This window comes from Musca autumnalis, unplaced genomic scaffold (genome assembly GCF_047663935.1).
Source record: "Musca autumnalis isolate F117 unplaced genomic scaffold, ASM4766393v1 scaffold_1, whole genome shotgun sequence".
Classification (NCBI taxonomy): Eukaryota; Metazoa; Arthropoda; class Insecta; order Diptera; family Muscidae; genus Musca; species Musca autumnalis.
In genome coordinates this window covers 61,491,307-61,504,762 of record NW_027411644.1, presented here as the reverse complement: position 1 = coordinate 61,504,762, position 13,456 = coordinate 61,491,307, and the positions used below count along the sequence as shown (strand labels likewise).

Below are 13,456 nucleotides of genomic sequence, written 5' to 3'. Positions count from 1 at the left end.
GGGTCTATAGAAGCACCCTTTCTTTCAAAAAGGGTCTATAGAAGCACCCTTTCTTTCAAAAAGGGTCTATAGAAGCACCCTTTCTTTCAAAAAGGGTCTATAGAAGCACCCTTTCTTTCAAAAAGGGTCTATAGAAGCACCCTTTCTTTCAAAAAGGGTCTATAGAAGCACCCTTTCTTTCAAAAAGGGTCTATAGAAGCACCCTTTCTTTCAAAAAGGGTCTATAGAAGCACCCTTTCTTTCAAAAAGGGTCTATAGAAGCACCCTTTCTTTCAAAAAGGGTCTATAGAAGCACCCTTTCTTTCAAAAAGGGTCTATAGAAGCACCCTTTCTTTCAAAAAGGGTCTATAGAAGCACCCTTTCTTTCAAAAAGGGTCTATAGAAGCACCCTTTCTTTCAAAAAGGGTCTATAGAAGCACCCTTTCTTTCAAAAAGGGTCTATAGAAGCACCCTTTCTTTCAAAAAGGGTCTATAGAAGCACCCTTTCTTTCAAAAAGGGTCTATAGAAGCACCCTTTCTTTCAAAAAGGGTCTATAGAAGCACCCTTTCTTTCAAAAAGGGTCTATAGAAGCACCCTTTCTTTCAAAAAGGGTCTATAGAAGCACCCTTTCTTTCAAAAAGGGTCTATAGAAGCACCCTTTCTTTCAAAAAGGGTCTATAGAAGCACCCTTTCTTTCAAAAAGGGTCTATAGAAGCACCCTTTCTTTCAAAAAGGGTCTATAGAAGCACCCTTTCTTTCAAAAAGGGTCTATAGAAGCACCCTTTCTTTCAAAAAGGGTCTATAGAAGCACCCTTTCTTTCAAAAAGGGTCTATAGAAGCACCCTTTCTTTCAAAAAGGGTCTATAGAAGCACCCTTTCTTTCAAAAAGGGTCTATAGAAGCACCCTTTCTTTCAAAAAGGGTCTATAGAAGCACCCTTTCTTTCAAAAAGGGTCTATAGAAGCACCCTTTCTTTCAAAAAGGGTCTATAGAAGCACCCTTTCTTTCAAAAAGGGTCTATAGAAGCACCCTTTCTTTCAAAAAGGGTCTATAGAAGCACCCTTTCTTTCAAAAAGGGTCTATAGAAGCACCCTTTCTTTCAAAAAGGGTCTATAGAAGCACCCTTTCTTTCAAAAAGGGTCTATAGAAGCACCCTTTCTTTCAAAAAGGGTCTATAGAAGCACCCTTTCTTTCAAAAAGGGTCTATAGAAGCACCCTTTCTTTCAAAAAGGGTCTATAGAAGCACCCTTTCTTTCAAAAAGGGTCTATAGAAGCACCCTTTCTTTCAAAAAGGGTCTATAGAAGCACCATTTCTTTCAAAAAGGGTCTATAGAAGCACCATTTCTTTCAAAAAGGGTCTATAGAAGCACCATTTCTTTCAAAAAGGGTCTATAGAAGCACCCTTTCTTTCAAAAAGGGTCTATAGAAGCACCCTTTGTTTCAGAAAGGGTCTACAGAAGCACCCTTTGTTTCAGAAAGGGTCTACAGAAGCACCCTTTGTTTCAGAAAGGGTCTATAGAAGCACCCTTTGTTTCAGAAAGGGTCTGTAGAAGCACCCTTTGTTTCAGAAAGGGTCTATAGAAGCACCCTTTGTTTCAGAAAGGGTCTATAGAAGCGCCCTTTGTTTCAGAAAGGGTCTATAGAAGCAGCCTTTGTTTCAGAAAGGGTCTATAGAAGCACCCTTTGTTTCAGAAAAGGGTCTATAGAAGCACCCTTTGTTTCAGAAAAGGGTCTATAGAAGCACCCTTTGTTTCAGAAAGGGTCTATAGAAGCGCCCTTTGTTTCAGAAAGGGTCTATAGAAGCAGCCTTTGTTTCATAAAGGGTCTATAGAAGCACCCTTTGTTTCAGAAAAGGGTCTATAGAAGCACCCTTTGTTTCAGAAAAGGGTCTATAGAAGCACCCTTTGTTTCAGAAAAGGGTCTATATTAGCACCCTTTGTTTCAGAAAGGGTCTATAGAAGCACCCTTTGTTTCAGAAAGGGTCTATATAAGCACCCTTTGTTTCAGAAAGGGTCTATAGAAGCACCCTTTGTTTCAGAAAGGGTCTATAGAAGCACCCTTTGTTTCAGAAAGGGTCTATAGAAGCACCCTTTGTTTCAGAAAAGGGTCTATAGAAGCACCCTTTGTTTCAGAAAAGGGTCTATAGAAGCACCCTTTGTTTCAGAAAAGGGTCTATATTAGCACCCTTTGTTTCAGAAAGGGTCTATAGAAGCACCCTTTGTTTCAGAAAGGGTCTATAGAAGCACCCTTTGTTTCAGAAAGGGTCTATAGAAGCACCCTTTGTTTCAGAAAGGGTCTATAGAAGCACCCTTTGTTTCAGAAAGGGTCTATAGAAGCACCCTTTGTTTCAGAAAGGGTCTATAGAAGCACCCTTTGTTTCAGAAAGGGTCTATAGAAGCACCCTTTGTTTCAGAAAGGGTCTATAGAAGCACCCTTTGTTTCAGAAAGGGTCTATAGAAGCACCCTTTGTTTCAGAAAGGGTCTATAGAAGCACCCTTTGTTTCAGAAAGGGTCTATAGAAGCACCCTTTGTTTCAGAAAGGGTATATAGAAGCACCCTTTGTTTCAGAAAGGGTCTATAGAAGCACCCTTTGTTTCAGAAAGGGTCTATAGAAGCACCCTTTGTTTCAGAAAGGGTCTATAGAAGCACCCTTTGTTTCAGAAAGGTAGGATCTATAGAAGCACCCTTTGTTTCAGAAAGGTAGGGTCTATAGAAGCACCCTTTGTTTCAGAAAGGTAGGGTTTATAGAAGCACCCTTTGTTTCAGAAAGGTAGGGTCTATAGAAGCACCCTTTGTTTCAGAAAGGTAGGGTCTATAGAAGCACCCTTTGTTTCTGAAAGGGTCTATAGAAGCACCCTTTGTTTCAGAAAGGGTCTATAGAAGCACCCTTTGTTTCAGAAAGTGTGTACAGAAGCACCCTTTCTTTTAAAAAGGGTCTATATTAGCACCCTTTGTTTCAGAAAGTGTGTACAGAAGCACCCTTTGTTTCAGAAAGGGTCTATATTAGCACCCTTTGTTTCAGAAAGGGTCTATAGGAGCACACTTTGTTTCAGAAGGTGTGTATAGAAGCACCCTTTCTTTTAAAAAGGGTCTATATTAGCACCCTTTGTTTCAGAAAGGGTCTATAGAAGCACCCTTTGTTTCAGAAAGGGTCTATAGAAGCACCCTTTGTTTCAGAAAGGGTCTATAGAAGCACCCTTTGTTTCAGAAAGGGTCTATAGAAGCACCCTTTGTTTCAGAAAGGGTCTATAGAAGCACCCTTTGTTTCAGAAAGGGTCTATAGAAGCACCCTTTGTTTCAGAAAGGGTCTATAGAAGCACCCTTTGTTTCAGAAAGGGTCTATAGAAGCACCCTTTGTTTCAGAAAGGGTCTATAGAAGCACCCTTTGTTTCAGAAAGGGTCTATAGAAGCACCCTTTGTTTCAGAAAGGGTCTATAGAAGCACCCTTTGTTTCAGAAAGGGTATATAGAAGCACCCTTTGTTTCAGAAAGGGTCTATAGAAGCACCCTTTGTTTCAGAAAGGGTCTATAGAAGCACCCTTTGTTTCAGAAAGGGTCTATAGAAGCACCCTTTGTTTCAGAAAGGGTCTATAGAAGCACCCTTTGTTTCAGAAAGGGTCTATAGAAACACCCTTTGTTTCAGAAAGGGTCTATAGAAGCACTCTTTGTTTCAGAAAGTGTGTATAGAAGCACCCTTTCTTTTAAAAAGGGTCTATATTAGCACCCTTTGTTTCAGAAAGGGTCTATATTAGCACCCTTTGTTTCAGAAAGGGTCTATATTAGCACCCTTTGTTTCAGAAAGGGTCTATATTAGCACCCTTTGTTTCAGAAAGGGTCTATAGGAGCACACTTTGTTTCAGAAAGGGTCTATAGAAGCACCCTTTGTTTCAGAAAGGGTCTATAGAAGCACCCTTTGTTTCAGAAAGGGTCTATATAAGCACCCTTTGTTTCAGAAAGGGTCTATAGAAGCACCCTTTGTTTCAGAAAGGGTCTATAGAAGCACCCTTTGTTTCAGAAAGGGTCTATAGAAGCACCCTTTGTTTCAGAAAGGGTCTATAGAAGCATCCTTTGTTTCAGAAAGGGTCTATAGAAGCACCCTTTGTTTCAGAAAGGGTCTATAGAAGCAGCCTTTGTTTCAGAAAGGGTCTATAGAAGCACCCTTTGTTTCAGAAAAGGTCTATAGAAGCACCCTTTGTTGCAGAAAGGGTCTATAGAAGCACCCTTTATTTCACAAAGGTTCTATAGAAGAACCCTTTGTTTCAGAAAGGGTCTATAGAAGAACCCTTTGTTTCGGAAAGTTTCTATAGAAGCACCCTTTGTTTCAGAAAGGGTCTATAGGAGCACACTTTCTTTCAGAAGGTGTGTATAGAAGCACCCTTTCTTTCAGAAAGTGTCACACTTTCGTTCAAAAAGGGTCTATAGAAGCACTCTTTCTTTCAGAAAGGGTCTACCGAAGAACCCTTTCTTTCAAAAAGGGTCTAAAGAAGCATCTTATCTTTCAGAAAGGGTCTATGGAAGACCTTAACCTTAATTTTTCGTGAAACTTTTTGATTATCTTTGGAGGATTTGATAATTTTAGATAAATATATTTTCAGGTTTAGCTGCATCATTGATGGCTTCACGTAAATTTCGTGAGGAACATGAGGAAAGACAAAAACGGGCAGCAGCTGCTTCATCTACAAGTGGTGGTGGCGGTAGTGGCGGCAGCGGCACTAATGTCAACAATAATGAACACAACAATGTCAATCATAATCAAATGCATCATTATGCCAACAACAACAATGCCTATGGTCAACAGCCAACATCTACAAACCATAATAGCCACCATCATCATCAGCAGCAGCAGCAGCATCATCAACAACACAATGGAACTCCCATGAAGGTGGAACGTAAGTTCTAAAATATAAAAAATTATATTTTCTACGACATTCTTAAACGATACGAAAACTTAATATGATCCGTTTCTATTTTCCAGTTGGTGTAAAACGTACTTCACCCATGACCAATCATCATCCAAGACCTTCAAAAATACCACACTATTCCAATGACCAAACACATATTGGAAATCACAATCAACAGCAGCAACACCATCAACAGCAGGGACCAGTGGGTTCATCTGGTAATCCTTATGCAAATACAAATGGTGGTCTTAATCATCATCAGCAGCAACAGCAGCAGCAGCATCATCATCACCACCAACAGCAACATGCTGGTGGCCATCATGGTGGTGGTTATACCCAGCATTCACCATCTTCCTCGTCTTCTTCACATAGACGTGGTAATAAATTAAGTGTGGAACCTTTACTTATGAGTCCTGAAATTAATTCAATAATGGGCGGTGATGATGTACGATCAATGACTTCATCAGCAGCGACATCATCATCGGCCAGCAATGGTAGACCAACTGTTAATAATAGCCATCATCATCATCAGCAACAACAACAGCATCATCATCATCACCACCAGCATAACAATAAACAACATGGTCATTATCAACAACAGCAGCATCATAATCAGCAACAACTCCAAAATAACAACAATAACCATCAAATGCATCAACATCATAGCCAACAACAGCTGCAAATGCAACATCATACTTCCTCCACAATGAACAACAGTAGCAACAACAACAATAATATTCACAACAGTCATCATCAACAACAACAACACCACCATCACCACAACCACCACCACCACAACCAGCAACATTTATCACATAACTCCACAACAAGCAATACTACCTCTGCTGCAGCAGCATTAACAAATGCCAATCCTGTTGTGGGAGGTCGTGCCGCAGATGATGGTAAGCTTGACTTTTCTAATAATTCCAACTCACAACAACAACAAGAAAGCTTTCAGCAACACGAACACCATCAGCAATCACAAAGCACCTTAACTAATAAACCACACCAACAACAACAACACAGTACAACAAATTACACTACACAAACTAACAATAATACTTCCAAAGATTCTATTACTACCACAACCTCATTCACTACTACTAGCAAACATCATCATCATCCAGACGAAAATAGTCATTATAATCCAAATAATACTCATGAAATAAGTTCATCATCCTCCACCACCACCCCCACAACATATAGCTCTAAGATTATACAATATGCTAATAGCAATAACAATAACAGTAATACAGATAATATCAATTCCACTACCCATGATCAACTAACACCACCATCACCCATGCCATTACCAACATCATCTACAGCATCATTATCCTCAGCATTATCCTCATCATCTTCTTCATCCGCACCCGAAGAACAATCACAAACTTTCTCATCATCAACCTCACCTTCTCCCCCCTCTCCCACCAGAGCCTATAATTTAGCTGTAACCAAAAGAAGAACAACCATAACGCCAACAAATGACCTAAATCCCTTTGCCGCTGAACATGATCCTCATTGTTCTTCTTCTTCTCCCAATAGCGACGACAAATATTGTGGCGAATAATCAAAAACAAAAATGACAATAACTTCAAAATCTTTACTTGTTTTCAATATATATACAAATCATATATACTATATATCACAACTTACATATACTATATATTTCATAAATTTAGACCGATAGCAATGTTACAACAATTTATCACCAATTTTTTTATAACATCTTGTTTTTATTTTGAACTACTTTTTCTTAACCTCAAAAAAAAATTTTATACAAAATTTTCATTATTTGTTGTTACAAAATTTTTATTTTTTATACAAATTTTATGTTTAAACAACCACCACCCTTAGCAAAATAGTTTTTTCTTATATATAACTTTTATTTTGTTTCATTAATAGAAATCAAACAAAAAGAAAAACCTCAGCAAAAAATTTGATAATTTTTGTTTTATTTTTTATGTTTTCTTTTTATGTTAATTGTATTTGTGTTGATGTTGTTGTTGTCCATTGTTGTCAAAATCTAAATGTTAAGTGTTTTTAAGGATAACAAAGGGGATGCGACTCACAAAGAGATGTGCTGACGTAGAATGACTTATTTTTCGAGAACATGGACAATATAAGTGATCTACCTATCTGAATATTGCCCTTACACCAAATTCCATTACAATTGTTATTTGAACACCTCACTTTTGTTACACTTTTACCACTTACAAAAGTAAAGAAACACAGGACTGCACCTTTGAGACATTAAATATCCTATTGTCTCTGATTCATTCTATGTATCCTTAACTAAGAAAGCTGTGTGGGTAGTATTAGTATTTTTATTTTTGCAATGTAGACATAACCTTACTTTCTAAAAGAGTACTTTTAAAGTGAGGTTATGTCCTGAGATCTATGGTATTTTCAATGGAATGAAGTATATGGTGGGTAAATAACAGACTTTCTAAAATGGCTCATAATCTTACTTTCATAAAGGGTATTTTAAAAGTGAGGTTATGTTCTGAGGTTATTAATATATTCAAAAACATATGGGGGATTAATAACAGTACTTTCTAAAAAGAAAAACTATTTCAGCCATCGTAAGGTTATTCCACTTGAATCTTGGCTTTCCCTTTCGCGGTGGTACGACGGCTTAGCTAATGCAAAGATGTCGGCATAAGGCTTGTTCATACGCGACAAGGATATTTAACGTAAATGCATAGATCCGCTTCCACGAGTATCCATGGGTATTATCTTGTAGAGCGCGTGTGTATGTTTTTTTTATTTTAACCGCTTTACGTGGCCCCTAGATGTTCCATTAAAAAAAAAAAAATAGATTAACAGAAGGGTAAAGCTAACCAGGGGTCTTCTATGGGGTCATAAATGGGGTGTTCTATACATATTATACCTCCTAAAGGAGTCTACTATACCTATAAGTCCTCGTAAAGGGGTATTTTACAGATACAATAACTAGCAAAAAGGTATTCTATAGACTGTCTCCCAAAGAGATCTTCAATAGATGTAAGACCCCAAAAAGGGGTCGTCTATGGAGAGAATACATCCCAAAGGGGTCTTCTATAGATAGAAGACCACTCAAAAGGTTCAGCCATGGATATAAGATCCACACAAGAGGTAGTCTATAGATAGAAAACATCCCAACGGAATCTTCTATAAACATGAGACCCCCAAAGAAGTCTTCTGTAAGCAAAATACCTCCCAAAAGGATCTTCAATAGATGGAAGACCTCCCAAAAGGGATCGTCTATGGAGAGAATACATCTCAAAGGGGCCTTCTATAGAAGACCACTGAAAAGGGTCAACCATCTGTATAAGATCCCCACAAGAGGTATTCTATAGATAGAAAACATCCCAAAGGAGTCTTCTACAAACAGAAGATCCCCCAAAGAAGTCTTCTAAAAGCAAAACACCTCCCAAAGAAGTCTTCAATAAATAGAATACCTTCCAAACTTGTGCTCCATAGATAGAAGACACATCCCAAACGGATTTTCTATAGATAGAAGACCTCCCAAAAAGATCTTCTATGGAATAAAATGTCAAATGTCAAAGAGGTCTTTTATAACCTCAAGATAAAAGGCAATTTGAAAGGGTGTTTTACACAAAGAAGAGCTCCCAAGGTGTCTTCTATGAAAAATGTCCTCCTAAAGGGGTCGCCTATACCTAGAATACCTCCTAAAGGAGTCTTTTATACCCATAAAACCTCATATTCTACAGATACAATAACTCCCAAGAAGGTATTATATACATAGAAGCCCCCCAAAGGGATCTTCTATAGAAAGAAGACATCACAAAAGGGTCAGAAGATTTCCAAAAGTGGTCTTATATTGATAGAAAATACCCAAAGGAATCTTCTATAAATAGAAGACCTCCAAAAGAAGCAAAAGATCTCACAAAGAAACCTTCTATAAATAGAATGCCTCCCAAACGGGCTTTCTATACATAGAAGTCCTCCCAAAAGGGTCGTCTTGTATAGATGACCTCCAAAAGGGATCTTATATAGATAGAAAATATCCCAAAGTAATCTATAAATAGAAGACCTCCCAAAGAAGTCTTCCATAAGCACAAGATCTCACAAAGAAACCTTCTATAAATAGAATACCTCCCAAACGGGCTTCCTATACATAGAAGTCCTCCCAAAAGGGTCGTCTTGTATAGATGACCTCCAAAAGGGATCTTATATAGATAGAAAATATCCCAAAGGAGTCTCCTTTATACAGAAGACCTCCCAAAGAAGTCTTCCATAAGCAAAAGACCTCCCACAGAAGTCTTCTATAAATAGAATATTTCCCACTTTGGATGGAATATCTCTATTAGGGGTTTTCTATAGACAAACATGTCTTCCATAGAAAGAGGACACATCCCAAACCGATTTTCTATAGATAGAAGACCTCTCAAAAAGATCTTCTATGAAAACAAAATGTCAAATGTCAAAGAGGTCTTTTATAACCTCAAAAAGGGATATTCTACAGAGGGGAAGGGGTGTTTTACACAAGGAAGAGCTCCCAAGGGGTCCTCCTAAAGGGGTCCCCTATACCTAGAATACCTCCTAAAAGAGTCTTTTATACCCATAAAACCTCATATTCTACAGTTACAATAACTCCCAAGAAGGTATTATATACATAGAAGTCCCCCCAAAGGGATCTTCCATAGAAAGAAGACATCACAAAAGGATCGTCTATGGATAGAAGATCTCCAAAAGGGGCTTCTATAGATAGAAAATATCTCAAAGGACCTCACAAAAAGGTCGTCTATGGATAGAAGATCTCCAAAAGGTGTCTTCTATAGATAGAAAATATCCAAAAGGAATCTTCTATAAAGAAAAGACCTCCCAAAAAAGTCTCCCATGAGCAAAAGATCTCACAAAGAAACCTTCTATAAATAGAATATCTCCCAAACGGGCTTTCTATACATAGAAGACCTCCCAAAAGGGTCGTCTTGTATAGATGATCTTCAAAAGGGACATTCTATAGATAGAAAATATCCCAGAGGAGTCTCCTTTATACAGAAAACCTCCCAAAGAAGTCTTCCATGAGCGAAAGATTTCACAAAGAAACCTTCTATAAATAGAATACCTCCCAAACGGGCTTTCTATACATAGAAGACCTCCCAAAAGGGTCGTCTCCAAAAGGGATTTTCTATAGATAGAAAATATCCCAAAAGAGTCTCCATTATACAGAAGACCTCCCAAAGAAGTCTTCCATAAGGAAAAGACCTCCCACAGAAGTCTTCTATAAATAGCATATTTCCCTCTTTGGATGGAAGATCTCTATTAGGGGTTTTCTATGGACAGAAGGCCTCCCAGAGATGTCTTTTATATATATGTAAAAGCTCCCTAAGGGGTTTTTATAGATGCATGACCCTTTTTGGGGTGTTTTCTAAAGATAAAAGACCTTCCAAATAAGTGGCCTATAGCTAAAAGACGTCCCAAAGGGATATCAAATAGATATAAGACTTTTTGAAGGAGTCTTCTGTAGATAGAAGACCTCTCAAAGAAGTGTTCTATTAAAATATGACTTCTCAAAGGGATATTCTTTAGATAGCAGACTTTCTGAAAGGGTCACTGCATATAGAAGACCTCTCAAAGAAGTGTTATATTAAAAGATGACTTCTTTAGATAGAAGACCTTTTGCCCATAATTCAATTCTAATCTCACATTTTTGAACATTTTTTGAAAAATGAGTCGAAAAATCAATACGTATGGATTATATTTATTATTATAGAAATAGATATTGAAATTGTAAGGAAAATTTATAAAAAAAAAATATTTACTATTAATTTTTAAGATAGGAATAGGAATATAGAATTTTGGACATAACCTCACTTTTAAAACACCTCACTTTATAATACTTGTTTTTGTAAAACTATACATAAAAAACATAAACATAGAAAAGCCAGAATACTTAAAGTGGTGATAACCCATCATTTTGAGAACTTGAGAAACAGACAAACCGTTTTATGTAAAAAATTAAAAAAAAAAAAAATCATTAAAACTGGTAATGGTTATTACATTTAAAAGGCTGTGCCTGAACATGCAAGAATTTACAAGTTTTTACTACGAAAACAATTTTTCCTTCAAGATTTCGAAAAAATATTAAAAAAAAATATTCTTGCAGTTCTAGAACCAGACAATCCCCCATTATTACAAGTCTTCTTTTGTTATTTATTGGATTTTTCGAACATATTTATAGGGCTCCGGTTAACTTAAAATTAAAAGTGATCATTAAATTTGAAGGAGGACCTTCTTAGCATTGAATATTAATGTGTAAAATATATCTTGAAGTCCTCCAAATTTGTTTATTTTGCGATTTTTAATCCATCCAATAGTAAAAGGCAACATGTAATAATGGCCCAATAAATTTTAAAAAATTTAAGTTTAAACAATTTTCCCCCAATATTGGCATAACCCAACAAAAATTAAACAATCCAAATTATCCTCTTATTTCATTTTTCCAAATCAAAACAACGTTTGTAAATTGTACGACTCCCTATCATTTGTTCATACAATCATTTCAACAAATTGGTTTTCATATTTCTTAAACTTCAACCTAACCCCACTTCATGTAAATAAAACTTCATCTAAATCTATCTCTTGCTCTTTGTTATTACACAACAAACAAACACTAATCAAATCAAAACAAGACACAAATTTTTCCTCTTCCATGATTAAACAAATCATTACCAAAAAAATTACATTAAAAATTTGAAACAAATTTCAAAATTTGTCATTACGTTGTTTGTCTGTTTCCTCTTCTTTGATTTGTGTTTTTTTTTTTTCTTTCTTATTCTTCTTTTGAACAGTTTTAAAATTGGATACTACTTGTTCTACTACCACAACGACTGTCATGAATAGTAATACTACCACCGCCAGCACAATTATTACAACAACGACAACAGCTACTGCTTCGGCATCTAGTAATAGTTCAAGAGATTTAGGAATTTATGATTATAGACGTAGTATGACTGATCAACCACCAACACAATATCCTCCATCCCACCATAACCATACTAGCAATTTTTACAACCGTCACCACCAAAATCCCAACAACAACAATAGGAATCATGTTCCTTCAATTGGAATTATTGTCGCCGATAGTAGTACCACAAAAGACTAAAATTGTTATATCGAAATGTTTTTTTAAAATTTATTCAATCAAAATAGCAACCAGAAAAAAAGACATAAATTAGTACAAAGTTAAAAAATTAATGTTTATGTATTTTCAAAAAAAAAAAAAATATGTAATAACAAGAAATATTTTATTTATATATAATCCGTAAAACAAAATTTTTAAATGTTTTTTGTTAATTTTTAATTTGTGAGGTAAGTTTTTTTTTTAATTTAAAATTTAATTTTAATTTTTGATTTGTATTTATTAAATTATTTTATGCTTTTTTTGTTTATTTATAGTTTTAAATATTGTTTTATTGTTTGTATACTAATTGTATGTTATGTTTTTGAGCATGTTAATTAATATTTATTATATTTTTTATATATTTGTTTATTTTTAATGTTATGTTTTAACATAACCTCTGTTTTTTAGAAACCGAGAGTAGAAAAGACTTCCCCCTTGTTTTTTCTGTGCTACTCTGACATTAATTTCGACAGATAGATTGGGGTTATAGCCCCCAGTTACTCAGCATCAGTAGGAATACCACTCAAATCATTTGATGTGCTTGTTGATCTAGAGGTTCACTTTTGTATCGTTGGACCTCTCTCCCTCACTAGATTATGAAGATCTTTCCTGACATGCCCAGGCGGCGAAGGTACCTATCCACTAGATGGTGATTTGAATGGTTTTGCTGCCTATAGCACCAAAGCAGATACTACATCGACATCATGTTGCGTCGACGCAGCGGTCCTCAGGGTCCATTCCGGCTGGTTTTTCCATTGCGTATATTCTACAAGCCATACTAACGGGGCATAGCTTACCTTGTGTGTGGATAGTAAGGTTGCTTTATCTGCTCACCAAGTGCTGCCGGTTAAGGGCTTGATGAGGACCTTGTTCCTACATCTCATCTTATCGTGGACGACTTATATAAACTATCGAATGTGACTTCTAGCTCTTGATTTAGAGGCGAATATTTTTTTTTATATTCCTCACTTGAAAGAACTCAACAACATGAAAGAAAAAGGTATTTTGCCTGACAAACGGGCTTTCTATACATAGAAGACCTCCCAAAAGGGTCGGCTTGTATAGATGATCTCCAAAAGGGGTCTTCTATAGATAGAAAATATCCCAAAGAACCTCACAAAAAGGTCGTCTATGTATAGAAGATCTCCAAAAGGGGTCTTCTATAGATAGAAAATATCCCAAAGGAATCTTCTAGAATCAGAAGACCTCCCAAAGAAGTCTTCCATGAGAAAAAAATCTCACATAGAAACCTTCTATAAATAGAATACCTCCCAAACGGGCTTTCTATACATAGAAGACCTCCCTTGTATAGATGATCTCCAAAAGGGATCTTCTATAGATAGAAAATATCCCAGAGGAGTCTCCTTTATACATAAGGCCTCCCAAAGAAGTCTTCCTGTAGGTAGGCCCTGACACCCTATTGTAATACATACTTACCATACATA

General features: G+C 36.4%; 1 protein-coding gene across 10 annotated transcripts in view; it reads left to right on the top strand.

Annotated features, from left to right (window-relative positions):
- The window catches only part of gpp (DOT1 like histone lysine methyltransferase grappa), a 215,274-nt gene that overhangs the window by 193,796 nt on the left and 8,022 nt on the right, over positions 1-13,456 (top strand). For 4 of the 10 annotated variants that reach the window (XM_073977223.1, XM_073977231.1, XM_073977243.1 and 1 more), the window contains 2 exons: positions 4,574-4,867; positions 4,954-5,781. In XM_073977223.1, the coding sequence (XP_073833324.1) occupies positions 4,574-4,867; positions 4,954-5,781 (1,122 nt within the window). Of the gene's footprint in view, positions 1-4,573; positions 4,868-4,953; positions 5,782-6,313; positions 6,463-11,679; positions 12,164-13,456 lie in introns of those variants that run through there. The other 6 variants (XM_073977276.1, XM_073977286.1, XM_073977296.1 and 3 more) reach the window with 5 other exon arrangements.